This window comes from Hemitrygon akajei, chromosome 5, assembly GCF_048418815.1.
Source record: "Hemitrygon akajei chromosome 5, sHemAka1.3, whole genome shotgun sequence".
NCBI lineage: Eukaryota > Metazoa > Chordata > Chondrichthyes > Myliobatiformes > Dasyatidae > Hemitrygon > Hemitrygon akajei.
The window spans coordinates 41,574,335-41,601,083 of NC_133128.1; the positions used below are offsets into that span (position 1 = coordinate 41,574,335).

A 26,749-nucleotide genomic window follows, 5' to 3' on the forward strand; every position below is an offset into this window, starting at 1 on the left:
TCCCCAACATCGGAAACAATCTTCCTGCATCTAGCCTGTCCAATCCCTTTAGAATTTTACACGTTTCAATAAGATCCCCCCTCAATCTTCTAAATTCCAGTGAGTGTAAGCCTAGTCGATCCAGTCTTTCTTCATATGAAAGTCCTGCCATCCCAGGAATCAATCTGGTGAACCTTCTCTGTACTCCCTCTATGGCAAGAATGTCTTTCCTCAGATTAGGGGACCAAAACTGCACACAATATTCTAGGTGCGGTCTCACCAAGGCCTTGTACAATTGCAGTAGAACCTCCCTACTCCTGCACTCAAATCCTTTTGCTATGAATGCCAACATACCATTTGACTTTTTCACCGCCTGCTGTACCTGCATGCCCACCTTCAATGACTGGTGTACAATGACACCCAGGTCTTGTTGCATTTCCCCTTTTCTTAATCGGCCACCGTTCAGATAATAATCTGTTTTCCTGTTCTTGCAACCGAAGTGGATAACCTCACATTTATCCACATTAAATTGCATCTGCCATGAATTTGCCCACTCACCTAACCTATCCAAGTCACCCTGCATCCTCTTAGCATCCTCCTCACAGCTAACACCGCCGCCCAGCTTTGTGTCATCCGCAAACTTGGAGATGCTGCATTTAATTCCCTCGTCTAAATCATTAATATATATCGTAAACAACTAGGGTCCCAGCACTGAGCCTTGCGGTACCCCTCTAGTCACTGCCTGCCATTCTGAAAAGGTCCCATTTACTCCCACTCTTTGCTTCCTGTCTGCCAACCAATTCTCTATCCACATCAATACTATACCCCCAATACCGTGTGCTTTAAGTTTGCACACTAATCTCCTGTGTGGGACCTTGTCAAAAGCCTTTTGAAAATCTAAATATACCACATCCACTGGCTCTCCCCTATCCACTCTACTAGTTACATCTTCAAAAAATTCTATAAGATTCGTCAGACATGATTTTCCTTTCACAAATCCATGCTGACTTTGTCCGATGATTTCACCTCTTCCCAAATGTGCTGTTATCACATCTTTGATAACCGACCCTAGCATTTTCCCCACCACCGATGTCAGACTAACCGGTCTATAATTCCCCGGTTTCTCTCTCCCTCCTTTTTTAAAAAAGTGGGATTACATTAGCCACCCTCCAATCCTCAGGAACTAATCCATAATCTAAGGAGTTTTGAAAAATTATCACTGGTGCATCCACTATTTCTTGGGCTACTTCCTTAAGCACTCTGGGATGCAGACCATCTGGCTTTGGGGATTTATCTGCCTTTAATCCCTTCAATTTACCTAACACCACTTCCCTACTAACATGTATTTCCCTCAGTTCCTCCATCTCACTAGACCCTCGGTCCCTTACTATTTCCGGAAGATTATTTATGTCCTCCTTAGTGAAGACAGAACCAAAGTAGTTATTCAATTGGTCTGCCATGTCTTTGTTCCCTATGATCAATTCACCTGTTTCTGACTGTAAAGGACCTACATTTGTCTTGACCAATCTTTTTCTTTTCACGTATCTATAAAAGCTTTTACAGTCAGTTTTTATGTTCCCTGCCAGCTTTCTCTCATAATCTTTTTTCCCTTTCCTAATTAAGACCTTTGTCCTCCTCTGCTGGTCTCTGAATTTCTCCCAGTCCTCAGGTGTGCGCTTTTTTTTTTGCTAATTTATATGTTTCTTCTTTGGACTTGATACTATCCCTAATTTCCCTTGTCAGCCACAGGTGCACTACCTTCCCTGGTTTATTATTTTGCCAAACTGGGATGAACAATTGTTGTAGTTCATCCATACGATCTTTAAATGCTTGCCATTGCATATCCACCGTCAACCCTTTAAGTATCATTTGCCAGTCTATTTTAGCTAATTCATGTCCCATACCTTCAAAGTTACCCTTCTTTAAGTTCAGAACCTTTGTTTCTGAATTAACTATGTCACTCTCCATCTTAATGAAGAATTCCACCATATTATGGTCTCTCTTACCCAAGGGGCCTCGCACGACAAGATTGCTAACTAACCCTTCCTCATTGCTCAATACCCAGTCTAGAATGGCCTGCTCTCTAGTTGGTTCCTCGACATGTTGGTTCAGAAAACCATCCCGCATACATTCCAAGAAATCCTCTTCCTCAGCACCCTTACCAATTTGGTTCACCCAACCTATATGTAGATTGAAGTCACCCATTATAACTACTGTTCCTTTATTGCACGCATTTCTAATTTCCTGTTTAATGCCATCCCCAACCTCACTACTACTGTTAGGTGGCCTGTACACAACTCTCACCAGCGTTTTCTGACCCTTAGTGTTATGCAGCTCTACCCATATCGATTCCACATCCTCCAGGCTAATGTCCTTCCTTTCTATTGCGTTAATCTCCTCTCTAACCAGCAATGCTACCCCACCTCCTTTTCTTTCCTGTCTATCCCTCCTGTATATCGAATATCCCTGGATGTTGAGCTCCCATCCTTGGTCACCCTGGAGCCATGTCTCTGTGATCCCAACTATATCATATTCATTAATAACTATCTGCACATTCAATTCATCCACCTTGTTACGAATGCTCCTCGCATTGACACACAAAGCCTTCAGGCTTGTTTTTACAACACTCTTAGCCCTTATACAATTATGTTGAAAAGTTACATGCAAAGATAAAAAAATATATACTGTGGTATGACTCCTCAGTTACATGAACAACCAAAGCCGTGTGGGTTCTCTAGGGTTTTTCTGGTGTCCTGGACGATAAGGCTGTAACATGTTGTTCGTGGGATTTGTTTATCCATTTACTGGAGAGTTCAGTTAGAGAGGAAAGTTATTTGCCAGACCGAAATAAAAAGTCTATCAGCTAGTTCTGAAGAGGCCTAATGGCCTCCTTTGCTTTGAGCACTATTTGGTTCTAATTACGGATTGAGAAGACGTCCCCATTCCATGGGCATGGAGCCATAGCCAAGACATCATGGATGATTCATTTCTACAGAGAGGGATGCAAGAAGTCAATAATAGTTATACCTTAATGGTTATAGGGGTTTCTACAGTTAGTTGAGTAGAGTTGAGGAAACAAACAAAGATAGAACAGAAGTAAAGTTAATACATAGTGAATGATCAATTTTATTTTGGGGTTTTCAGCTCTGAAACTATAAATTATCAAGCCCATGTGAAAGGTGTCCCAGGCTATACTAGAAGCATGGGAAGAAATTACAGAAGCTTTGGTTATTATTTTTTAATCAACCCCTAGATACAGAAATGTTTCAACAATTTCTAATCTTGTACAGTTGTTCACCGTGTGGAACGGATTAACTGTGTTGGTTTAACTGCAGTGACAGGCATATTATTCATATCTTTTCTGAGCAATTATATAAATCTCAATTTAGAAAGTCCCAGATGATTGAGAACCAGTCACATAGATTTCTGAAGGGACATTTATGTTTGAGGCAACAGGATGGTGTATGATATAGATGACACTGACTGTCAATGAAGAAACTAGTAAGTGACCATGATGATTTTTATCACTGGAAGGCTGTTCCATTGGGGTTTCATAAACACAGTCCTCATAAGCATCTTCCTTTTTTGGCCTTGAATAGCGAGAGGACGGTAGGATGTTTACAAATGTTAGAAAAAAAAATCAGCTGTGGGTTGACTTCGGGGTAGGAAAGTTTGGCTTTTTCTAGGAAGACATTCATTGTCTTGGCATGAGGTTGAAAAATGGCAAGTGGATTTTATTCTGGAGAAGTACATAATGTGTTGTATTTAAGGTGGTGAGAAAAAATTAGTGAATGTAAAATAAATGGGAAGGTATTGAGAAATGTGGGTAAACAAAAAGACCTTGGAGTGCATGATTGCAAATCCTTAAAAGGAATAATACTGCTCAGCAGAGTGCTTTTAAAAATATAATTTAGCATAAAATATGCACAGGATGCTTTCAATTATTAGCCTCAAACCATAAGAATGGAATTATGCATAGTGCTGGTTAAGTTTCAGTTCAAATGCAATTCTGAGCATTATAAAAAAGATAATGGAGATGGTACAGAAGATATTCCATGACTAGAATATTTTAGCTATGAGGAAAGATGGGACTTACTTTTCGAAGTGAAGAAAGGAAACTTTAATTAGTTGGGAAGGGTTGAAGGCATATATATTAAAAGGAAATGGTAGAAAATGCAAGAAAATAGGCTCAGGAGTAGCCCAATAAGCTCTTGAAGCCTGCCCTGGCATTCAATATGATCATTGCTGATCTATGTTAGCCTCAGCTCTTCTGTGCCATTTCTCCACACATCTTAATTCCATGATCTATTAAATATCTACCCAGCTCTGCTTTAAATACTTATAATGATCCATCTTCTGTCATCCACTGGAGCAAAGTATTTCAGGGACTCTCAACTTCCGTGACAAGGATTTTTTACTTCTTCACTTTTAAATGACTGGTCCCTTAGTTATAATTATATTCCCTTGCTTAACACTCCCGCTTGTCATAATATTTCAACATCTACACTGTCAATTTCCCTTGGGATCTTATTTGTTTGAATTCTTCAAAATCCAAGGAATTTGGCTGGAATTACTTAAGTCTCTCTTGATGTGAGAACTGCCTTATCCCAAGAACAAATTAGTGCATCTCCTTTCTACAGCTTCCAATGTTACTATCTCTTTTTATTATTATCTTTTTATGGAGCAAAAATTCATGCTATATTCCAGCTGTAGCTTTAGCAGCACAACTGCAGCAACCACCCCATCCCTCCACCCTTATTTTAAACTGCAGCCTCTTTGAAATGAAGGCCAACATGCCATTTCAATTGCTTGTTCAACCTGCCTGCAATCTTTTTGTGATTTGTTTACTAGAATACCTAGATCCCTCTGTACTTCACTCACTTGCAGTCTTGTGGAGGGAAAAGTGGAGGATGAGGAAAAACATTTTCACAGTGGTAGAAGTCTGGAATTCATTATCCAAGACCGGTGGATGCATAAATGCTTGCTGCGTTTAAAATGTGTCAATGTGGGAGAGATGTGACCTGCAGGATTATGTATCAAGATGAATTTAGGTTTTCTGACTTTTGATAGCAAGTTAATTATGCGCTAATGGGATCCTGGGTAATGTAGATTTTCTTTGGTTCTACATGAAGTTGCATTCTTCTTTGAGGCAAAAACTCAATTCAAACCAAATTTGTGTGGGCTTGTGCAGGTAGTATTGCCAAAAGGAATACTTCTGTAAATGTCTAAATCAAGAATTGGATGTAACTGATAATGCTATCCATTTGGGATTGGGATTAATTTATTTTTGTCACAAGCACCAAGGCATACTGAAAAGATTGTCTTGCATATTATTCATACAGATCAAATCATTATAGAGTACATTGAGATAGAACAAAGTAAGACAATAACAGTTAAGAATAAAGTGTAACAGCTGCAAAGGAAGTGCAGAGCATGTAAACAATAAGATGCGAGGTCATAATGAAGTAGATTGTGAGAACTAAAGTCCATTTTATAGTAGGGAATCATTTTGATAGTCTTACTACAATGGGTAGATGTTTTCCTTTGGCATGCTGATACATACTTACAGGCTTTTCTCTACTCTATCGACAAAGGTAGAGGAGAATGTCTGGAGTGGGTGGGTCTGATTATGCTGGCTGCTTTACTGAGGCAGCAAGAAGTATGTGTAGAGTCCATAGAAGAGAGGCTAATTTCCATAATGTGATAGATAGATAGATACTTTATTCATCCCCATGGGGAAATTCAACTTTTTTTCCAATGTCCCATACACTTGTTGTAGCAAAACTAATTACATACAATACTTAACTCAGTAAAAAAATATGATATGCATCTAAATCACCATCTCAAAAAGCATTAATAATAGCTTTTAAAAAGTTCTTAAGTCCTGACGGTAGAATTGTAAAGCCTAATGGCATTGGGGAGTATTTACCTCTTCATCCTGTCTGAGGAGCATTGCATCGATAGTAACCTGTCACTGAAACTGCTTCTCTGTCTCTGGATGGTGCTATGTAGAGGATGTTCAGAGTTATCCATAATTGACCGTAGCCTACTCAGCGCCCTTCGCTCAGCTACCGATGTTAAACTCTCCAGTACTTTGCCCACGACAGAGCCCGCCTTCCTTACCAGCTTATTAAGACGTGAGGCGTCCCTCTTCTTAATGCTTCCTCCCCAACACGCCACCACAAAGAAGAGGGCGCTCTCCACAACTGACCTATAGAACATCTTCAGCATCTCACTACAGACATTGAATGACGCCAACCTTCTTAGGAAGTACATTCGACTCTGTGCCTTCCTGCACAAGGCATCTGTGTTGGCAGTCCAGTCAAGCTTCTCGTCTAACTGTACTCCCAGATACTTGTAGGTCTTAACCTGCTCCACACGTTCTCCATTAATGATCACTGGCTCCATATGGGGCCTAGATCTCCTAAAGTCCACCACCATCTCCTTGGTCTTGGTGATATTGAGACGCAGGTAGTTTGAGTTGCACCATATCACAAAGTCCTGTATCAGTTTCCTATACTCCTCCTGTCCATTCCTGACACACCCCACTATGGCCGTGTCATCAGCGAACTTCTGCACATGGCAGGACTCTGAGTTATATTGGAAGTCTGATGTGCTGAGCCATGTACACAACTCTGTAGTTTCTGGTGGTCATGGGCAAAGCAGTTGCCATACATTATGCATCAGTTATGCATCAAAATAGGATGCTTTCTATTATGCATCAAAATAGGATGCTTTCAGTGGAGCATCAGTAAAGAATTAGTAAGAATCAGCTGGGACATGTTAAGTTTCTTCAGCCTTCTGAGGAAATGGAGGCATTGGTGAGCTTCCTTGGTCATGATATGCATGTGGTTGGATCAGGAGAGGCTCTTGGTGGTATTTACTCTTAGGAGTTCGAAGTGCTCAAACTCAGCATAGTTGATATAGACAGAAAAGTATGCATCTCCCTCTCCCCTCACTTCCTAAATTTAATGACCAACTTTCTTGTTTTGCTGACATTGAGAGGAAATTTGTAGTCGTGACACTATACCAGTTAGTCCTCTAGCTTCCTCCTGTATTCTGAAACCGTGCACAATGGCGGTATTATCTGTAAATGTGGAGATGGAGTTAGTGGAGAATCTGGCCGCACAGTTGTGAGTGTAGGGGGCTGTGTTCCAGACCTTCTGGAGCACCAGTGTTTAGAATAATTGTGGCGGAGGCATTGCTACCTATTCTTATTGTTGGGCAGGAAAGCAAGCGAACTGTTTACAGTACAACATGTTGAGTTCCAGGTATTGGAGTTTGGCAATGAATTTAGTTAGAATTATACATAGTATTGAAACTGCAGCTGTAGTCAATAAACAATAGTCTAGTGTAGGTGGCTTTACAATGCAGATGCTTCAGTGATGAGTGTAGGGCTAGGGACATAGCATCCACCATAGCCTTATTTAGTCAGTAGGCAAATTGTAGCGGGTAGAGGTTTTCTGAAGGCTGGAATTCATTTGTGTCTTAAAGCTGGAGGTCTTCTCAAAGCAGATGAGAACCACAGATTGAAGCAGTGAGAGGTTAAAAATGTCTACAAAATCCCCGCTGGCTGATCTGCATTGGATATAAGGTCACGACCAGTGACACTTTCCGCGGGTTCAGTCTTTGGAAGAGTAAACTTAAGTCCGCAATGGTGACTGTGGGTTCAAGTGCCATGGAGGCTGTTGGGTGGATAGTGATATCCCCATTCTCTTCTGTGTAAATCATGCATAGAATATGTTAAGCTCGTCAGGGAGGGATGCGCTGTTGTTGGCAATGTTGCCCAACTTCATTTTATAGGCTGTTAGAGCATGTAGGCCCTGCCACAACCGATGGCTGATTTAGGACTTGATCTTGGATTAGTATGATGTTGTGGCATTAAAATTAGTGTCACTTGATTTTAATGCTGTACACCTAGGCTTCAGTAGGAAGTAAGCCCGGTTCATTCATGGGAAAGCCCAGTTTCCTCGGGCTGCGTAAGTCCAAGGAATACACACACCGGTACTGCCAAGTCAGTGAGGTTGGGATGGCTCTTCCACCTAAACAAGAGAAAATCTGCAGATGCTGGAAATCCAAGCAACACACCCATCGCCTGCTGAGTTTCTCCAGCATTTTGTGTGTGTTTCTCCCACCCAAGCCCCAGTTTGTGTGAATGCTGTGTAATTTAGTACCTTGTTAGAACTCAGTGTCAGGAAATAACAGACAGCACAGTGCATATAATTAAAGGAATTATATTTATGAATGTTAACTAAGGGTTAGTAAAGAAAAGAAAAAAAAACAAAAGGAGTCTATTATAATTAGTCAAATATGCACAGGTTGGAGCTCAACTCTTCCAAAAGTCATATTCACTGATCTTCAGCAGACTTCCTCACCTTGCTCCATTGGAATCATGGTCCCTACCTTCAAATCCTATGCCCGGTTCTCTCCAGCGTCTTCTCTCTTCACCTCCTGCCGAACCAAGACCCCAGTTTCCACCGATGCCAGGCACAAAAAAAAATCCCTCCCGTTTGGGTGGCTCGCATTCCGAAGCACCTGTTGTCTCTGACCATAACCCAAACACTGCTTATACAGAAAGACTTAATATGTTAGCGGTGAAACCTTTACCAAGACATTAGGCATGGTTACTGGTCTGGGAACACCTGGAGTGTCCTCTTTGCTGCAGAGTTCCCAACATTCTTACTCTGACCCTGAGTACAATGTTTAGGAGAGTCTGAATAATTCCCCAACACACATGTATGTCTGGTTAGCAGTTTAAAAAAAAATTAAAGATTAGCCTTATTTATTACATACGTCGAAACAGACAGTGAAATATGTCATTTGCGTAACAACCGACACAGTCCAAGGAAGGCAGCCTGCAAGTGTCACTCTGCTTTTAGAGCCAACATAGCATGCCCACAGCTTACTAACCTTAACCTATTTATCTCTGGAGTATGCACGGAAACCACAGTACCCAGAGGGAACGTGCAGTCATGGGGGGAGCATACAAACTCCACATGGACAGTGGGGGAATTGAACCCTGTTCACTGGTGCTGTAAAGTGTTACGCTAGCCACTATGTTACTATGCCACTCCTAAAGAAAAGAAGAACAATGATGTATCAGGTCCTTGTTCGTATATCTTGAATGCTTAAACAAAGAGTAATGCTGACCTGTTTTGTATGTGGCTTTTTAAAATCATATTTGCTAAAGATTCCTCATTGCAATACTAACATAGCCACCTGTTTGAAAAATTGGACGGAGCCAACTGTAAAAAGTATCTAGACATTGCTGGGGAGATTCTGCTAGAGTGTGACTGAATGGCATGCCACCTCATCCTGATTGTTGCAGAAAGATTATCAAGAATATGATTCCTGCTGTGTACCATTAATCTGAATAAAGCTAATGATGTAAGGCCGTGTGGGAATTCAAGCAAAACTACCATCACTGGGACACTCCTCCATGATTTGATTCCTCCATTATGCTTTGTCTCCAAGCATTAGCCTTGCAAGCTGGCATAAAGGGATGTGACTGGGCTCCCAACCCTCTCCCATTTTTTAGTAGGTGTGAAAGTGTTAGTTCAAGACGCAGCTATCACATGCATAGCATCCAGTATTTGAAGGGTGGTAATACCTTCCCTAATGCCCCTCCTCCTTTTTCTCATATGGTCCACTCTCCTGTCCTATCAGATTCCTTTATCTCCAGTCCTTTACCCTTCCCACCTACTGGGCTTCACCTATCACCTAGCTATCCTCCTTCCTCTCCCTCCACCTGTTTATTCTGGTATCTTCCCCATTTCTTTGCAACCCAGAAGAAAGGTCTCAGCCTGAAATGTTCAGCTGTTTGTTCATTTCCAGGAATGCTGCCTGACTTGCTGAGTTCCTCCGACATTTTCTGTATGTTGCTGCTTCAATTTCTCTTGCCACTTTAAACAAAACTATGCTGAGCTTGTACACTCAAAGGAAGGCCTACAAACAACTGTACTGCTGTTCCATAGCTTGTAGTAGCCTGGGACTAACTTTGAACATTGCTGATTCAAGAAGTTCAGTCATCAGCAAAGGTGTGTGTTGTCAGAGAGGAACTGGAAAATGTAGAATATTTTTCCTATGTTGGAAGTTCTCTCTCCAAAAATCAAACATTGAAACCTGTGCGAGATCATCACCTCACTCTGATGCTTCCCTCCCCTTTTTCCCATGGTGCACTGTACTCTGCTATCAGATGCCTTCTTCTTCAACTCTACCTTTTCTACCTATCGCCTCCCAGCTTCTTACTTCACTCCTCCCTCTCTCCTACTTGTTCATCTTCCCCCTAACCCCTGACTTCACCTACGACTTGCCAGCTTGTACACTCCTTCCCAGCACTCACCACCTTCCACCTTTCTTTTCTAATATGATGGAAAGTTTTGGCCTGAAAATCAATTGTTTATTCCCTTACATAGATATTGCTTGATTTGCTTAGTTCCTCCAGCATTTTGTGTGTATTGCTCTGGATTTCCAGCATCTGCAGAACCTCTTGTGTTTATTCTTCTCCACCTTCAGGGATTACTGCTGTTGTGGATTGCTGGTGGACATTTACTGATTATTGTATCTCATTTATATAAAATTAAAACAAACTGATGGAAATAGCCAGTAGCAACTGATTCAGAGGGGGTTACGAGTGCTGGTCTAGATTGATACCTTAATTTGTGGTGTTTAAAGCATAAAGAACATCTGTTAATTTCCAGAAAATATATATTTGGATTATTAAATTTTATTTGTGCTTTATAATTGATTCTCTTAAATGGAAATACTCAGCAACTCCCTTGCATCCAACTCTTCCTATCTCAATTAAACACTGAACCACCTTAATTTAGTTGAACAAATACTTTTTTCAAGTTAATCTTTCCAGTTTGATTCAGCTCTGTGCTCCTTTTTTCCCTCACTGGAATTCAGCTGGCTCGTTTTTTTGGCTATTATGAAATCATACAGCACAAGAATGGGCTAGAAGTGAAGTTTTGATACAGAGAAAGAAGGATTAAATTGAAATTATTTTACTTTGCCAGCAGATGGCAGTAGCTATCTTAAATTGTAATTTTTTTTGTGATCATTACCACCAAATCTGTACACACTAAGAATGTGCCTGTAAGTTGAATTTTATTTTGTAAATGATCGTTAAATGTCAACTTTACTGACCTCAAGATTTTGAGTGTATAATTATGAAGGGAATGAGATTCAAGGTAATGAGAAAGCTTAATTTATAGGGGAACAGAAGGCCAAGTGAAGGGAAGGTAAGGTTATGAAAGTTAAACATAAGAGAGTTTGTAATCAACGAAAATAGAAGTCTGAAAGATGTTCACTGAATTTAAGCTCTGCATCTTTTTTCAGTTGTAGCATCATTTAAAATCACTTTTAAGAAATAAACACATCAAAGCTGGCAGTCACATTCTGGTTTGTTCATTTTCTGAGCTTACATAGGGTCATAGAACACTACAGCAGAGAAAACAGACCCTTCAGCCCATCGAGTCTGTGCTAAACTATTATTCTACTTAGTCCCAATGACCTGCACCTGGACCGTATCTCTCCATACTCATCCCATTCATGTACCTGTCCAATTTTCTCTTAAACATTGAAATCAAATCCTCATCCACCAATTCCACCACCTTGAGTGTAGAAGTTCTCCTTCATATTCCCCTCAGACATTTCACCTTTCATCCTTAACACATGACCTCTGTTTCTAGCCTCAGTGGAAAAAGTCTGCTTGCATTTAGCCTATCTATACCCCTCATGGTTTTGTATACCTCTATCAAATCTCCTTGTTCTCCTTTGGTTTAGTCCTAATATATTCAATCTTTCCCTATAACTTACTTATAACCTAAATGCTTTGCGTAATTTTGAAGTTCTGTAGAACAGATCAGTTGCAAACTTTATGGAGAATTGGTTGGTGAGAAAATCTTTGTTTCACTCTTGAGATGGATTATTTTTTGAGAGGGGTAAAATATAGTATTCATTAATTTTCTGTCCATGTTTTGGCTTGTGACGGTAAACAATCAAACTGGCAGGATATATCAAACAACAACACACACAAAATGCTGGTGGAACACAGCAGCAGGCCAGGCAGCATTTATAGGGAGAAGCGCTGTCGATGTTTCGGGCCAAGACCCTTCGTCAGGACTAACCGAAAGGAAAGATAGTAAGAGATTTGAAAGTAGTTCTCAGGATGAGGCTTTTCATTCCAGGATGAAGGAGATGTCTTCCTTTTTTAAACAAAGGGGCTTCTCTTCGTCCACCATCAACTCTGCTCTTAAACGCATCTCTCCCATTTCCTGCACATCTGCCCTCACCCCATCCACCCGCCACCCCTCTCGGGATAGGGTTCCCCTTGTCCTCACCTACCACCCCACCAGCCTCCAGGTCCAACATATAATTCTCCGTAACTTCTGCCACCTCCAACGGGATCCCACTACCAAGCACATTTTTCCCTCCCCCCTCTTTCTGCTTTTCACAGGGATCGCTCCCTACGCGACTCTCTTGTCCACTCGTCCCCCCATCCCTTCCCACCGATCTCCCTCCTGACACTTATCCTTGTAAACAGAACAAGTGCTACACCTGCCGTTACACTTCCTCCCTCACCACCATCCAGGGCCCCAGACAAGAGTAACAAATACAACTCTGCTATGTCAGAAAAGAATGAGAGAGAAAGCAGGGAAGATGTGAGGTCATCTCCTTCAGTTGAAGATGTGGAAAAGTCGGATATTTTATGTTAATGTTCAGAAGGATACGGGTGCCCTTCTGTACAAATCACTGAAAGTTAGTATTCAGATTCAGCAAACAATTAATAGACAATAATATGCTCACAAGTGTAGAGATGCCTTGGCTGATTACATAGAAACCTGGTGTGGCTGCAAGTAAGATATGTCTTCTAAAGCAAGGGAGTGCTGGGAGCAGGTAACAGCTTGATTAATTGAATGGTGGGGTTATAAAACGATGGGAGAGTAAAACTGACTTTATACCCTTTAGAGATTAGAAGAAATGATTTCATTGCCCTGTACAAAGTCCTTAAAGGGTAAAGGAATCATAGATGGTTCCTTTCTACTGAAGTGTTGAGAAGCAGAAGATACAGTGTTAGCAATTCAGAAAAGGGATGAGAAGCAAGTCTCTCTCTCTCTCTCTCGCGTATCAGTCCATGGCCACCTCTTTTGCCACAATGAGGTCACTCTCAGGGCGGAGGAGCAACACTTCATATTCCATCTAGATAGCCTCCAACCTGATGGCACGAACATTGATTTCTCCTTCCAGGAATTTCTTCTCCTCCCCTTCCTTTTTCTATTCCCCACTCTGGTCTCTTAGTGCTTCTCCTCAACTGCTTCTCATCTCCCCCTGGTGCCCCTCCTTCTTCCCTTATCCCCATGGTCCACTCCTCTTCTATCAGGTTCCTTGTTCTCCAGAACTTTACCTTTCCCACCCACCTGATTTCAACTATCACCTTCTAGCTAGTCCCCCTTCCTCTCTCCCCACCTTTTTATTCTTGTTTCTTGCTCCTTCCTTTCCAGTGCTGAAAAAGGGTCTCAGCCCAAAATATCAACTGTTTATTCATTTCCATAGATGCTGTCTGATGCTGCATTCTGCTTGTGTTGCATCTTTTTCTCATCTCCTTAAACTTCACGGAACCAATTTATGCTGTTTTTACTTGCACTGTAATGGCACTGTGGGGAAATTATTTATGTTTTTTATAAAACATAAAACATTTTTTATGTTTCATGAATTTAAATACATTAAATTAGTCACATTTAAAATATGAATTTTGTATAAAAGTCTTAATAATACAAATCATAAACACAAAAGATACTGCAGATGCAGGAAATCCAGAGCAATATGCACAAAATGCTGGAGGAACACAGCAGGTCAGGCAGAATCATTAGCAGTCAATATTTAGGACTGAGGCACTTAAGGGTGCCTGATGAAGAGCCATGGCCCAAATCGTTGACTGTCTAATCCTCTACATAGATGTTGCCTTTGTTGCTGAGTTCCTCCAGCATCTTGAGTGTGTTGCTCATAATAATGCAAGTTTTCTTAATGTCTTTAAGAAGGAAATATTGTCACATTTTGTCAAATGAAGTAATTATGAATTATTTTCTCAAAAATGATTTTTCCATTAAATATAAATAGCAGAAATTTTTCTCCCAAGTGTGAGTACACAAATTGTATGTTGTGAAATTTATAAATCTCATCATGAGTAAAAAATTTTAGTAATGAAGCTCAACACTGTTTCATTTCTCCAGTTGCTGTAAGATAACATCATATAACCACTGTTATAACAAATCTGGATTTGCCACTTATTTCCAGATCTAGCTGAGCTACACATTTTTCATACTGGCACTAGAAACTAATTGTGTTATTGTTACAGCTCTTTGTACTTTTACAGTTGCCTTTACCACTTGCAAAAAAAAGTTTGATCCTCTTTTTTTTCAAGGCAGGAGATGCAAAAGCTATAAAGCTATATATACTACCGGACTCAATGACAGCTTCTTCCCCACTGTTATAAGACTATTAGATAATTCCCTAGTACACTAGGATGACTCTAGACATCATACTCTACCTCCTTATGATCTTGCACATTGTCTACCTGGACTGTAGTTTCTCTGTAGCTGTTACACTTTATTCTGTATTCTGTTATTATTTTATCTTGTACTACCACAATGCAGTGTGTATGAATTGATCTATATGAACAGCACGTAAGACAAGCTTTTCACTGTCCGTCAGTGCATGTGATAATAATAAACTAATTTCATTTCATAGCTTTTGCTTGTTGTTTGCTGCTCATTATCATTTCTATCCATGTCTAACTGCCTATCAGTTCTGTTCTCACTAACCAGCATTTCTTCCCTTAGTCACCCCACTGCTTATCAAAGATCTACTTTATTTGCCATATACATTTATATACATCAGGCATTTTCAGTCTTCCAAACACCAGCTTTGGAGTGAATTTAATTGCTCTCTTAATATTCCTGCCTTTGGCTCAGGACCTGTTTTTATTCAGCATGAAATGTTTGGGACATTTTCTACTTTTTCAGTGTAATATATCTGCTTATGTTGAATATCTAGTTTCAGTAAACATGTTTTTTGCAAGTGATAATGTAACAATACGTGGAGAACTTAAGTAATTTTATTTCCCTCAGCACAAGATACTTTTTTACATTATCCGTTGTATCTCCTGTGGCACTTGCATCCGCCACAAAATTCTAATTCTGAAAAACCCAAACTCGTTAATTTTATCTGGGTAAAAACTAAGAAAAATATAATCCAAAAATGTTATGAACAACTTTAGTGTCACCAAATATCAACTAATTAAGAAATATTTAAAGACTAGGGCTTCAGCCTTTACCTTTCAATCACAACTCTATTAATGAGGGATTTTGAGGTGAGTTTGTAGTTTCATCAAACTTCAAAAAATATTTGGGCATGGATTCATATAAAAAATAGTGGCGCTTAATTTTCAGTTGCACTGAACTGGAAATTTAGTTTGTAGATTTAATCCATGAACTGACCCTTTCAGGGTTTACTTTCTCAAGACATATGTCCGTAAGAATTAACTAACTAGTTCCATTTTGGTATTTTTAAGGTAAAAAGTGAGGAATCGGGGGATTCTTCGTCCCAGCAGACAACAACTCAGCCTTCACTGCAGCCATCTTTACAGACCACCCTACCACAGACACAGCTTATGCTTGCTGGAGGGCAGATCACTGGGGTATGTTGAGGCTATTTTCAACTAAAATTGAATCAAAGGATCCATACTTAATTTAATTTCTAAGGCTTACTGAAGCAATTTTGTTACTCTATTGGGTTAAATTTTCACTAGCCAGAACTGTTCAGGTTGCAAAGAAGCCATTTTAAAAAAGAATAAAATTCATTTTTTTTTAACCAGAGTAGAAACATTTTATTGTTTAATGAGTATCCTTTTAAAGTGGTATCAAATAGGTATTTAGTCAGGTTGGAAGTTGATTTTAGTATAATGTAATGTTTACTAATATTGAAGTTACTTAATATACTGTTCAGAGACATTCAATTAACTCACAAATCTGAGTGACCTCCAGTTAGCTTGATTCAGTACATTAAATCACAAAGCTTGTGGTTTGGATTCAATACCTATGTGAGATGAACTAGTCAGGCTCACTTCGATGCATCAAGTCTTCTGAGTTCTGAAGTCGCAGTTGTTCCTCATTTTATATGCTTTTGCACCAAACGTTCGGATTTCTGGAGCCTCTCAAACTTCAACTGAACCAACCAATGCAGGGAAGCATGGAATAGCTTGCTTCTGAGAGTTTCAAAATATGAGTCTTTTAAGTATTTCACTGTTTTAACCAAGGCCTACAATTATCTCTTATTCCCATAGTAACAACTAGCTCTTTTGCTCACTTTTGAGGCCTTTGATACCATTGGAAATGTTTCAGTTTCTTATCTCAGTACTACAAAATGGCCACTGCTATATTTTAAGTTATTAGGCCTTAGAATCCTTGAGCTCTGCAAGGCCAGGAACTCCCCGCTGAGAGCAATGAACATGAGAAACTTTTATTTTACAACCCTGTTTCCTTATCTTGTAAAGATCGGGTTTCTGTCTACCTTGTGGTTTGATTGTCACAGATCTTACGGTGGCTCTTGATTCATAATTTTGTGATCAATCAGTACTGGAGAACAGTCCATTAGCATTCGCAGAGAACCTCGCAGATCTTTTAACTACCCTTGAGTATGGCCTGATCAAATTGAAACTTACTGTGGGATGGTTTTTAATTCTTTTCTCGTCTCTCAATAACCTGCTGCTCATTTATTTTTTTTCTCATTATTCTTTGAAGAGAAGTTTAGCCTGTTGCCACATGACGCGAGTAACAAAATGAGTAAAGCTGAGTGCTTTGCTTTAGTTCTGGTGAATGCACCAAAGTAGAAATTCAAATTTGCTTGTTTGTTTGCTCTGGTGAAGTATTAAAAATAACTTAGTCTTCATCTCATGAAGAGCAATGTTTTATAATGTGTTAAATAATAACATAACTGAAGGAAATAAAAGCTTACATGTCCTTATTTAATATCACAGGATCCTAGAGATAGACAGAAACAGGCCCGTAAGACCTGTTGTGAATATTATTCCCAGGCTCTATTCATACTCACCTTACTCTTGTCTCTTTATTTAACTTTACACCACTGGACTGCTCGATTTTGTAATTTGACCTTCTTAGTTGTCCTTTAACTGCTCTCTTCATTTGTCATTTCCTTCTTCACTGGTTGCCCCCTTCTGTCAAAGATGTGCTGTACTACCACTTACCTGCAACCTTTACACCCATCAGTTGATTAGTTTCCTCTTGTCAAGATTGCATTCTACACTGATCTTTGTTTCCTTGATCCTTCCTTATCAAACTCCAGTGGCTTTAATGTACTGTCAGCCCTTCACATGGCACTCAACTTGTTCTTTGATCATTCAGCTGCATGTGTTGCCTCCCATTATAATTTTGTAGCATAGCATTCTTCCTCTTTTGAGAATTGATTGTCATCATGAATTCAGTCAGTGATGTTGAAAGTACCACTTGAACTGTTAAGTTAACGTAGTTTTGAATAATTGTAAAAATTAAGTACATATTTCCCAGTTTACAGGACAAAAGACATATGAAGTTAAATTTATGAGGGTTAAAGTAAAAGGAGGTAGACCAGTCTGAGTAACAATTGCATTATGTAGCGTGTATGTCAGAAGTAAGACTACACATGGCTGGTACTTCTAATGTTGGGAGTAAGGAAAGGTATTCTCTCTGTTGTGCCTTCATTACATTTTTGGCTGTATTTCCTCTAGTTCAACTAAATGTCCCCAAACAGGAAAGACTGCTGGCCCAAGGCTAGAAACCTGGATAGGCTGTAGTATTCCAGTTATGCAGACAGGTGATAGGAAGACGTTTATATTTTCAAATCACATATGACATTAAACCCAAGCTCAGGCAGGTTGTTAAAACAAAATAGGGGGCTTTTACAAGTGTCTGCATGGTACTCAAGATGACATGGGTATGCCTTGTAAGATTCCAGAAGTGCACCAATCCCAGATGCTAAAAGGTGAGGGCATTCTGACATTATGCTCTGAAGATGATCATGCAGTGTAACACTGGAGCAACTGACTGTATATTAGAAGGTCAACAGATGAGGTTGGGTTGGCATATGTTGATCTTCACAGATAGTAAAGCCTACAACATAGAGGAGTTGTTGTAATATAGTTACAGGAATATTTGCTTGGTGGACATTGAATATTTGTCTCAATTTGCTATGTGGTATATATATATATACTGCTCCTCTTTGTGATGCTGTGAACATGAAAATAACTACTGTTATAAGTACTGCCAAATAAAATGTGCTCCATATAATTCTAAATTGTGTATGTTTATTTTTCTCCACCAGTTAACATTGACAACAGCACAGCAGCAGTTGTTAATCCAGCAAGCACAGGCCCAGCTACTGGCTGCTGCAGTCCAACACTCAGCAAATCAGCAGCATAATGCCACAGGAGCAACTATCTCTGCCACAACAGCAACTCCTATGGCACAAATACCCATCACTCAACCAATCCAAATACAAGTATGTTGACACATGTTTTATTTCTCTGCTTTTTATGAGTTAGAATACTTCCCTTTGAAGGAGTTGATTTGGAATGATTAATTACCCAAATCAGCAATTCATGAAAAACTTTCAAAGCAGGCTTGCAGAACTAAAATAAATTTTGTGGGGAAATCAGATTAATTATAAATTCTAAAAGCAAAAAAAAATTGTGCTTGTCTACATAAATGTGATTGTTCCAAATAATTTGTGCATAGGAACTCAACTATATTTTCTCTCTCCCGAAATGTAAGAAACACATCTGTGGTTTAAAAAGAAGGAAATAATAGAATGTCATTAGTATATTGTGGCATGTTTTATTTTAAATGCTATTGGATTACAAAATTTCCATTAATTTCAACTACATTTCTCAAAACTTTTCTGTAATGTTTATAAGAAAAGTTATCTTAAATTATTTAGCTGATTCTTGGCTTCTCAATTTGCAAGTGGCGTATTCAAAACATATAACTGACATGCTTGACTTGCCAACAACACTCAAATTCTTTGTATGAATAAACAAAACGAAGGACTTGGTGCTTCTAAGAAACTTTTTGGTTAAAATATTGAGTTTATCAAATCACTCCAGATATATGGAACATAAAATAGTACAGCAAAGGAACAGGCCATTTGGCCTACAGTGTTGCGCTGAACTATTAAGCTAATTAATGATGCCTAATTAATCCTTCTGCCTGCACATAGTCCAGATCTCCATAATCTACATATTCATGTATCTATCTACGACCTTCTGAAGAGCTTCCATTGTATCTGCCTTCACCTTCACCACCATTCTGGGCATAGCATTCTAGGCACCCACCGGGTTTTCTGTACAAAAAAACAAACTTGCCTTGCATATCTCCTTTGAACTTAATCCCCCTTAATTTAAGTGCATGTACTATTAGACATAACATTGGAGGAGAAAAGATATCAGCTTGCTCTGTCTTTACTACAAAATATCCAGGATTATCCCTATTTCTCTTTGACAAAAGAACCACATTAGCTACATAATCCTCTGGATCTTTGCCTGGGCTGGAGAGCGCAAGATCTTGGTTAAAGCCCAGCAATCTCCTTTCTCTCAATAACCTGGAGTACATCCTATCAAGCCCAAAGTATTTGTCCATCTTAATGTTCTTCAAGAGACCCAAGACATCTCTTTTTTCCTTCTTGACCAAATTTACCACATCTCTTATCATCCAACATTCCTTACTTGGCATTTCTTGTCCTTCCTTCTAACTGGAACGTACAGGTCCTGTAGTCTGCAGTTGGTCTTTACCAAGCTTCGTCTTTCCGATGTAGATCTCAGCTATTCCCAATCAACTTCCCCTTGCTCCTGCCTAATACTTCACTATTTGCCCTAGCCCAATTTATTGCCTTCCTGCAATGTCTATATTTATCTTTTATCATTGGTTCCTAAGTCTTCCCCCATAGAATGGTCGACCACCTGGTCAGACTCACTTACTGATAAATGGATTACTAGATGGATTACTTGCACCCTGTTTTAAGAAACTGCCACAGATGCACAAAACAAATAGGAGTGGGGGGCAGTTCATAGTATAATCCCATGAAAGTGATTGCATCTTTCTTACTTTTGAATTCTATCCATGTGTACTCAGTGGCTGAAGCCTTCATTATGTCCCCTCTAAAGTTCAACTGTGATAATTGTCCTTGAATAATAAATATTTTCTCAGACTTCTCTGAGGACAAGAGGGTACATATTCAGGATACAAGCACATCCCTTTAGAACAGATATAAAGAGGAATTTCTTTTGCCAGAGAGTGGGAAATCTATGAATTCATTGCCACAGATGGCTGTGGAGGCCAAGTCATCACTTATATTTAAAGCGAAGGTTGATAGGTTCTTGATTAGTAAGGGCATCAAAGGTCACAGAGAGAATGAAGTTGAGAGGTCTAATAAATCAGATGTGGAATGGCAGAGAAGACTTGATGGTCCGAATGGCGTAACCTGCTCAGTTCTTTAGGTCTTGCATTGAAACTTTGTGGAACATTAAGTATCCATTCCTATCCTTTTCTCAACCAAGTCTCTGTTATAATCACAACATAATTTTTCCATGTGTATTGATCCATACTCTAAGCTCACTTCCTTTGCCCTTAATACTCATTGCATTAAAATAAATAAACTTATGCCTTTGTTCCATTGTGCATATTACTTTTCTGCCTGCCTTTCTTCATAGACTTACTGGTTCTGACATCTACCTTCCTCTCAATCCCTCCACTTTCTGACCTCGTATTCTGGTTCCCATTCAATTCTGAATCAACTTTTGGCCTTCATCCGCCTCGCTGTTGCTTTGGATCGCACCCCTTTGCCAAACAAATCTGCCCACTAGATATTGGTCCCTATTCATTGAAGTTGCAACCCTGCTTCCCCCCACAACCTCTTTCCTAGTCTCTTATAATCACTCTGGAGAGGCTCAGCCTTTTTCTACCAATGTATTGTGTGCACAATAACATCTCTCTACTTACCCTCCCCCTTGAAAATGTTATGCTACTGTCCAGAGACATCTTCAACCCTGGTACTAAGAGGCAACAAGTTATCCTAGAGTCCCTTTTGGAATTTCCTCTCTGCCTTCCTAACTCTCAAATCTCCTGTACTGTAGTCCTGTTGGATCTATTTTGTTTATAGAAACAAATGCAATGATTGAGTCTATTTGTGCTCTCTAAGTGCTTGGCTTTTAAAGCAGTTACTTTAGCTTTGAAAACTTGTCAGAACTAAGAGGTAGGTTTCTAATAATTCATAGTAAAATTAAATATAGCCTGATTTTACATTTTGTAAGCATATTTCCGTCTTAACTCCTCTCTAACCCAGTATTAATTTTAATATGGAGGCACAGAGGCTGCTGATGCTGGAATCTAGAGCAAAAAAAAACAAATTGTTGGAGAAACTCAGTGGATCAGGCAGCATCTGTGGGAAATGCACAATCAATCTAGATGCTAGATGCAAGGTCTCAACCCGACTCATTGTCTGTGCATTTCCCTTCACAGTTGCTGCCTGACTCACTGAATTCATCTGGCGGTTTGACTTTTTCTAATTTTAACAATATGTCTCCAATATAAGTATAGTTTCTCAAATACCTTTTCTGTATTTATAGTCATAGAGAAGTACAGCACAGAACCAGGCTCTTTGGCCCATCAAGTCCAAGCCAAACCATTTAAACTGCCTACTCCCATCAACCTCCACTGAGACCATAGCCCTCCATACCCCTATTGTCCATGTACCTATCCAAGCTTCTCTTAAACATTCAATTTTGTATACCTTTATCAAATCTCTCAATCTTCAGGGAATAATCTCGTAGCCTGTTCAATCTTTCCTTATAACTCAGGTATTCTAGATCTGGCAGCATCCTTGTAAACTTTCCTTGTACTCGTTTAACCTGTTTTCATCTTTCCTGTAGGTAGGTGACCGAAACTGCACACAGTACTTCAAATTAGGCCTCACCAACATCTTATACAACTTCAACATAACATCCACCTCCTCTACTCAGTACATTGACTTATGAAGGCCAATGTACCAAAATAATTCACATTGTGTATTTAGATTTACTAGAGTTCTTCTTAATTAAGTAAAAGTTGGCCCTCTAAAGAAAATATTTGTTTTATATTTCCTCCAAACACTTCTGGATATGTTTTGTTTTTTTTTACATTTATGCAGTTTTCAACAAGGTTGACAGTTTATATTATAACCATATAACAATTACAGCATGGAAACAGGCCCCCTCGGCCCTTCTAGTCCATGCCGAACGCTTACCCTGACCTAGTCCCACCGACCTGCACTCAGCCCATAACCCACCATTCCTTTCCTGTCCATATACCTAGCCAATTTTTTTTTTTTTAATGACAATATCAATCCTGCCTCTACCACTTCTACTGGAAGCTCGTTCCACATAGCTACCACTCTCTGAGTAAAGAAGTTCCCCCTCGTGTTACCCCTAAACTTTTGCCCCCTAACGCTCAACTCATGTCCTCTTGTTTGAATCTCCCCTACTCTCAATGGAAAAAGCCTATCCACATCTACTCTATCTATCCCCGTCATAATTTTAAATACCTCTATCAAGTCCCCCCCTCAACCTCCTACGCTCCAAAGAATAAAGACCTAACTTGTTCAACCTTTCTCTGTAACTTAGGTGCTGAAACCCAGGTAACAGTCTAGTAAATCTCCTCTGTACTCTATTTTGTTGACATCTTTCCTATAATTTGGTGACCAGAACTGTACACAATACTCCAAATTTGGCCTTACCAATGCCTTGTATAATTTTAACATTACATCCCAACTCCTATACTCAATACTCTTGATTTATAAAGGCCAGCATACCAAAAGCTTTCTTTACCACCCTATCCACATGAGATTCCACCTTCAGGGAAATATGCCCTATTATTCCTAGATCACTCTGTTCTACTGCATTCCTCAGTGCCCTTCCATTTACCATGTATGTCCTATTTTGATTAGTCCTACCAAAATGTAGCACCTCACACTTATCAGCATTAAATTCCATCTGCCATCTTTCAGTCCACTCTTTTAACTGGCCTTAGTCTCTCTGCAAGCTTAGAAAACCTACTTCATTATCCACAGTGCTACCTATCTTAGTATCATCTGCATACCTACTAATCCAATTTACCACCCCATCATCCAGATCATTAATGTATATGACAAACAACATTGGACCCATTACAGATCCCTGAGGCACACCACTAGTCACCGGCCTCCAACCTGACAAACGGTTATTCACCACTACTCTCTGGCATCTCCCATCCAGCCACTGTTGAATCCATTTTACTACTTCAATATTAATACCTAACGATTGAACCTTCCATGCGGAACCTTGTCAGAGGTCTTACTGAAGTTCATATAGACAACATCCACTGCTTTACCCTTGTCAACTTTCCTAGTAACCTCTTCAAAAAATTCAATAAGATTTGTCAAACATGACCTTCCACGCACAAATCCATGTTGACTGTTCCTAATCAGAGCTTATCTATCCAGATAATTATATGTACCATCTCTAAGAATACTTTCCATTAATTTACCCACCACTGACGTCAAACCTACAGGCCAATAATTGCTAGTTTTACTCTTAGAACCCTTTTTAAACAGTGGAACCACATGAGCAATATGCCAGTCCTCTGGCACCATCCCCGTTTATAATGACATTTGAAATATTTCTGTCAGAGCCCCTGCTATTTCTACACTAACTTCCCTCAAGGTCCTTGGGCATATCCTGTCAGGACCCGGAGGCTTATCCACTTTTATATTTTTTAAAAGCGCCAGTACTTCCTCTTCTTTTATCATCATAGTTTCCATAACTACCCTACTTGTTTCCCTTACCTTACACAATTCAATATCCTTCTCCTTAGTGAATACCGAAGAAAAGAAATTGTTCAAACTCTCCCCCATCTCTTTTGGCTCCACACGTTGCTGTCCACTCTGATTCTCTATGGGACCAATTTTATCCCTCACTATCCTTTTGCTATTAATATAACTGTAGAAACGCTTTGGATTTATTTTCACCTTACTTGCCAAAGCAACCTTGTATCTTCTTTTAGCTTTTCTAATTTCTTTCTTAAGATTCTTCTTACATTCTTTATATTCCTCGAGCACCTCATTTACTCCATGCTGCCTATATTTATTGTAGATATCTCTCTCTTTCCGAACCAAGTTTCCAATATCCTTTGAAAACCATGGCTCTCTCAAACTTTTAACCTTTCCTTTCAACCTAACAGGAACATAAAGATTCTGCACCCTCAGAATTTCACTTTTAAACGACCTCTATTTCTCTATTACATCCTTCCCATAAAACAAATTGTCTCAATCCCCCTTCTAAATCCTTTCGCATCTCCTCAAAGTTAGCCTTTCTCCAATCAAAAATCTCAACCCTGGGTCCAGACCTATCCTTCTCTATAATTATATTGAAACTAATGGCATTGTGATCACTGGACCTGAAGTGCTCCCCAACACATACCTCCGTCACCTGACCTATCTCATTCCCTAACAGGAGATGGCAACACTGCCCCTTCTCTAGTTGGTACCTCTATGTTTTGCAAAAAACTATCTTGCACACGTTTTACAAACTCCAAACCATCCAGTCCTTTTACAGAATGGAGTAGACAGTTTCCTATAACTTGGCTTTTTTTGTAAGAGGTTGGAATTGCTTTATTCAACTGTGAATGGCATCAGCAACAGCGTCATGGATGACCATTTCAGAAAACTAACTAGTTGTTGACTTAAGTTAAAAATATATCTTGAATTCAATATACTGAATATACTTAATTGGGGTTTCTATACAAATTAACTGTCCGGTATCAGATTTTCATTTGTTAGAAATCAAAATGCACCTTTTGCGTTTTGGGATATTTGAAGTAACTGTTATAGTACAGTTGTTTTATGATTCTGTAAATCATTCAGCTGCATTGTTCTTAGCATATGCTTATCTTAAAATACAGCACTAATTCTCTTGTAGGATCTGCAACAATTACAGCAGTTACAGCAACAGAACTTGAATCTGCAGCAGTTTGTTCTGGTGCAACCGGGTCACCCAATCACCACCAACTTGCAACCAACGCAGTTCATCATCTCACAAACTCCACAGGGACAGCAAGGTGAAGGGCAATTTTAACATGGAATTAAATAAAATCTGGGCAAATTGCTGTATTTTGAGATATGGGAATTAAGAATGTCATATCTGAAAGGAGTTTTGGATTCAGAGAATGAAATTAGCTACAAAGTTAATTGGTTATTCTCATTTCTGAAAATTTTACCACCAGCTAGGATCTACTCCTGGCATATATCTTAAAACTTTCTTCCACATCCATGACAGTGGTAACTTGTGATTATTTATTTTTCTGTGATAGCAGCCAATACAGTCAAACTCACCAGATTACATGATGTCTTTCACCTTGAACTACTACGCTCTTGCTTTGTTTAGATTGATTACGAAAAATGCATCCATATGTTTATATTAATATATATATGAATTGAGAAGCTGAAATACATGAATTATATAATTAGACTGTTGCATACTAGGCATTTCTCTAAAGAGATATTTCTGGGAAATTATATTTTGCTTCTCAGTTTTGAAAGTTTGTTGCAAATTGAAAAAGTATAATAGATCTATAAAATGCTTATTTGATTGCTGCAGTTTTGTTTCCCCAAGGTAATGATAAGAGGCTTATTTACCTGTTAGCAATACCCATTTAGGTTAGAAAATTTTGATTCCTTAATGGCTGTGAACAAATAAAGAATAAACGGTTGTGTCAAGAGAACTTTGGTCAGGTCTGTGGGTGTTTCTGTGTTGTTCTTATGGTTTATACAATGCCACATCTAGCTAAATATTGGTATGTTCTATCATTTGGAAACATTTGAGTGACATTAAGACAACATGGATAGGATGGAAGAAGTTGCTATTGTGCAACAAAATATGTGGCAATGTTGGTCTCATCCCTTCAGACTTTGAGTCTGTCCATCCTACAGAAGTAACTAAAATCATTCAACTCAATGATCTACTGCAGCCTTGTATTTTGTGTATGCAATCTCTTTTTTCATTTTTAGTAATGAAATGGAAGATGCAACAGAAAACTTTGCCAAATATGCTACTTATGATTATGTGTTATACCAAAGAGTAATAGAATAGACATAATTTTAAAAAAGTCAATTTTAGGATAAATATTTTAGGATTAACATTTTTAGAGCATAAGACATAGGAACAGAATTAGATCATTTGGCCCATTGAGTCTGCTCTGCCATCCGATCATGGCTGATTTATTTTCCTTCTCAACCCCATTCTTCTGCCTTCTCCCTGTAACCTTTGACACTCTTACTATTCATGAACTTATAACTCTGCATTAAATATACACAATGACTTGGCCTTCATAGCTCTCTGTGGCAGTGAATTCCACATTCACCAACCTTTGGCTAAAGAAATTCCTCCTTATCTCTATTCTGAGGGGATGTCCTATTTTGAGGATTGCCCTTTGCTCCTAGACTCCTCCACTAATCAGTATTCATTAGGTTTCAGTGAGATTCCACTCCTTCTTACCCCCATTCTTCTAAACTCCAGCAAGTGCAGGTCCAGAGCTATCAAACACTCATAGATTATAACTCTTTAATTCCCAGGACCATTCCTGTAAACCTCCTCTGGATCCTCTTCAATGCCAGCACATCCTTTATTAAATATTGGGCCTAAAACTGCTCA

General features: G+C 39.2%; 1 protein-coding gene across 7 annotated transcripts in view; it reads left to right on the top strand.

The window, feature by feature from the left end:
• LOC140727681 (POU domain, class 2, transcription factor 1-like) overlaps window positions 1-26,749 on the top strand; it is a 168,792-nt gene that overhangs the window by 79,801 nt on the left and 62,242 nt on the right. For 5 of the 7 annotated variants that reach the window (XM_073045331.1, XM_073045327.1, XM_073045328.1 and 2 more), the window contains 3 exons: window positions 15,554-15,679; window positions 18,358-18,534; window positions 25,019-25,157. In XM_073045331.1, the coding sequence (XP_072901432.1) occupies window positions 15,554-15,679; window positions 18,358-18,534; window positions 25,019-25,157 (442 nt within the window). The remainder of the gene's footprint in view (window positions 1-15,553; window positions 15,680-18,357; window positions 18,535-25,018; window positions 25,158-26,749) is intronic. The other 2 variants (XM_073045332.1, XM_073045333.1) reach the window with 1 other exon arrangement.